This window comes from Cebus imitator, unplaced genomic scaffold (assembly GCF_001604975.1).
Source record: "Cebus imitator isolate Cc_AM_T3 unplaced genomic scaffold, Cebus_imitator-1.0 Scaffold96, whole genome shotgun sequence".
In the NCBI taxonomy this organism is placed as follows: Eukaryota; Metazoa; Chordata; class Mammalia; order Primates; family Cebidae; genus Cebus; species Cebus imitator.
The window spans coordinates 2,788,035-2,789,897 of record NW_016107411.1 but is presented as its reverse complement, the minus strand read 5'-3'; the positions used below and the strand labels follow the sequence as shown (position 1 = coordinate 2,789,897).

At 43.2% G+C, this 1,863-nt stretch overlaps 1 protein-coding gene across 1 annotated transcript in view; it reads left to right on the top strand.

The window, feature by feature from the left end:
* PRIM1 (DNA primase subunit 1) overlaps positions 1 to 780 on the top strand; it is a 24,260-nt gene extending 23,480 nt beyond the window's left edge. The window contains exon 11 of the mRNA XM_037741256.1: positions 490 to 780. Coding sequence (XP_037597184.1) covers positions 490 to 656 — 167 coding nt within the window. The 3' untranslated portion in view covers positions 657 to 780. The remainder of the gene's footprint in view (positions 1 to 489) is intronic.
* Positions 781 to 1,863: the final 1,083 nt, after the last annotated feature.

The following is a 1,863-nucleotide window of genomic DNA, read 5'->3' as shown; positions in this document are numbered from 1 at the left end:
GAGAATGTCAAATATCTCAATTTTTATTACATGCTAAAATAATATTTTAGCTGGGCATAGTGGCATGTGTCTATAATCCTAGCACTTTCAGAGGCCAAGGCTGGGTGAATCACTTGAGCTCAGGTGTTTGAGACCAGCCTGGGCAATAGAGTGAGACCTTGTCCCTACAAATACCAAAAAAAAATTAGTCAGGCACAGTGGTACATGCCTGTAATTACAGCTACTCAGGAAGCAGAGGTGGGAGGATCCCTTGAGTCCAGGTGGTCGAGGCTGCAGTGTCAAGACAGCACCACTGCACATCAGCCTGGGCAACAGTGAAATCTTGTCTCAATAATAATAATTTCACCTTTTGTAATGTGACGAATACAATATTGATAAGTATATATGTTTCTCATATTTCAAAATTCTACAAGAAACTGTTACATTTTCATGTTATTCTTACCACCAGTATGCTAATTAAAATTATAATGTACATTATTCATAATTTAGATTATAAGAAGACCAGTCTAGCACCTTATGTGAAAGTTTTTGAATATTTTCTTGAAAACCTGGATAAATCCCGAAAAGGAGAACTTCTTAAGAAGAGTGGTAAGACTCTATGCCTTTCCCTTCTATCTAGTGTGATTTTAGTATTAGTAGAAATTAGGAATTTTTGAGTCCTAGTCTTTCTTTGCCCTCCCTCCAAAATTTACTGATTTATCTTATTATCTTTAATGTTTCAGAAACTGAGGTTCTTTAATTCAATTCAACACATAGTTATTAAACACATTCTAAGTATCAGGTTTTATAAGGAAGACAAAGATGAATGCCTTCTTGCCCTTAAGAAGTACTAACTTGGCCGGGCGCGGTGGCTCACGCCTGTAATCCCAGCACTTTGGGAGGCTGAGGTGGGTGGATCGCGAGGTCAAGAGGGCGAGACCATCCTGGCCAACATGGTGAAACCGCATCTCCACTAAAAATCCAAAAAAAATTAGCCGGGCGTTTGGTACATGCCTGTAGTCCCAGCTACTCGGGAGGCTGAGGCAGAAGAATCGCTTGAACCCAGGAGGCGGAGGTTGCAGTGAGCCGAGACTGTGCCACTGTGCTCCAGCCTGGCAACAGAGCAAAACTCCATCTCAAAAAAAAAAGAAAAAAAAGAAGTACTAACTTGACCTGGCACAGTGGCTCATGCCCGTAATCCCAGTACTTTGGGAGGCCGAGGCAGTTGGATCACTTGAGGTAAAGAGTTCGAGACCAGCCTGGCCAACATGGTGAAACTGTGTCTCTACTAAAAATAGAAAAAATTAGCTGCGTGTGGTGGCAGGCACCTGTAATCCCAGCTACTCAGGAGGCGGAGGGTTCTCTTGAACCCAGGAGACGGAGGTTGCAATGAGCTGAGATCGCACCATCGCGCTCCTGCCTGGGCAACCAAGCGAGACTCCATCACAAAAAAAAAAAAAAAAAAAAAAAAAGTACTACCTTTGTACAAACCAAAAAAGTACAAAATGTTAAGAGAGATTTTATCTGATGGACTCCGACATTTCATATGAAAACAATGGTATCTGAACTTTTCCATGAGCTGCTATAAGAATTATAATTCCTAGTCAGCCACGGTGGCTCATGCCTGTAATCCCAACACTTTGGAAGGCTGAGGCGGGTGGATTGCCTGAGGATCAAGACCAGCCTGGCCAACATAGTGAAACCCCGTCTCTACTAAAAATACAAAAAAATTGGCTGGGTGTGGTGGCAGGCACCTGTAATCCCAGCAACTAGGGAGGCTGAGGCAGGAGAATCACTTGAACTTGGGAGGCAGATATTGCAGTGAGCCAAGATCGTGCCATTGCACTCCAGCCTGGGCAACAAGAGCGAAACCCCATCTCAAAA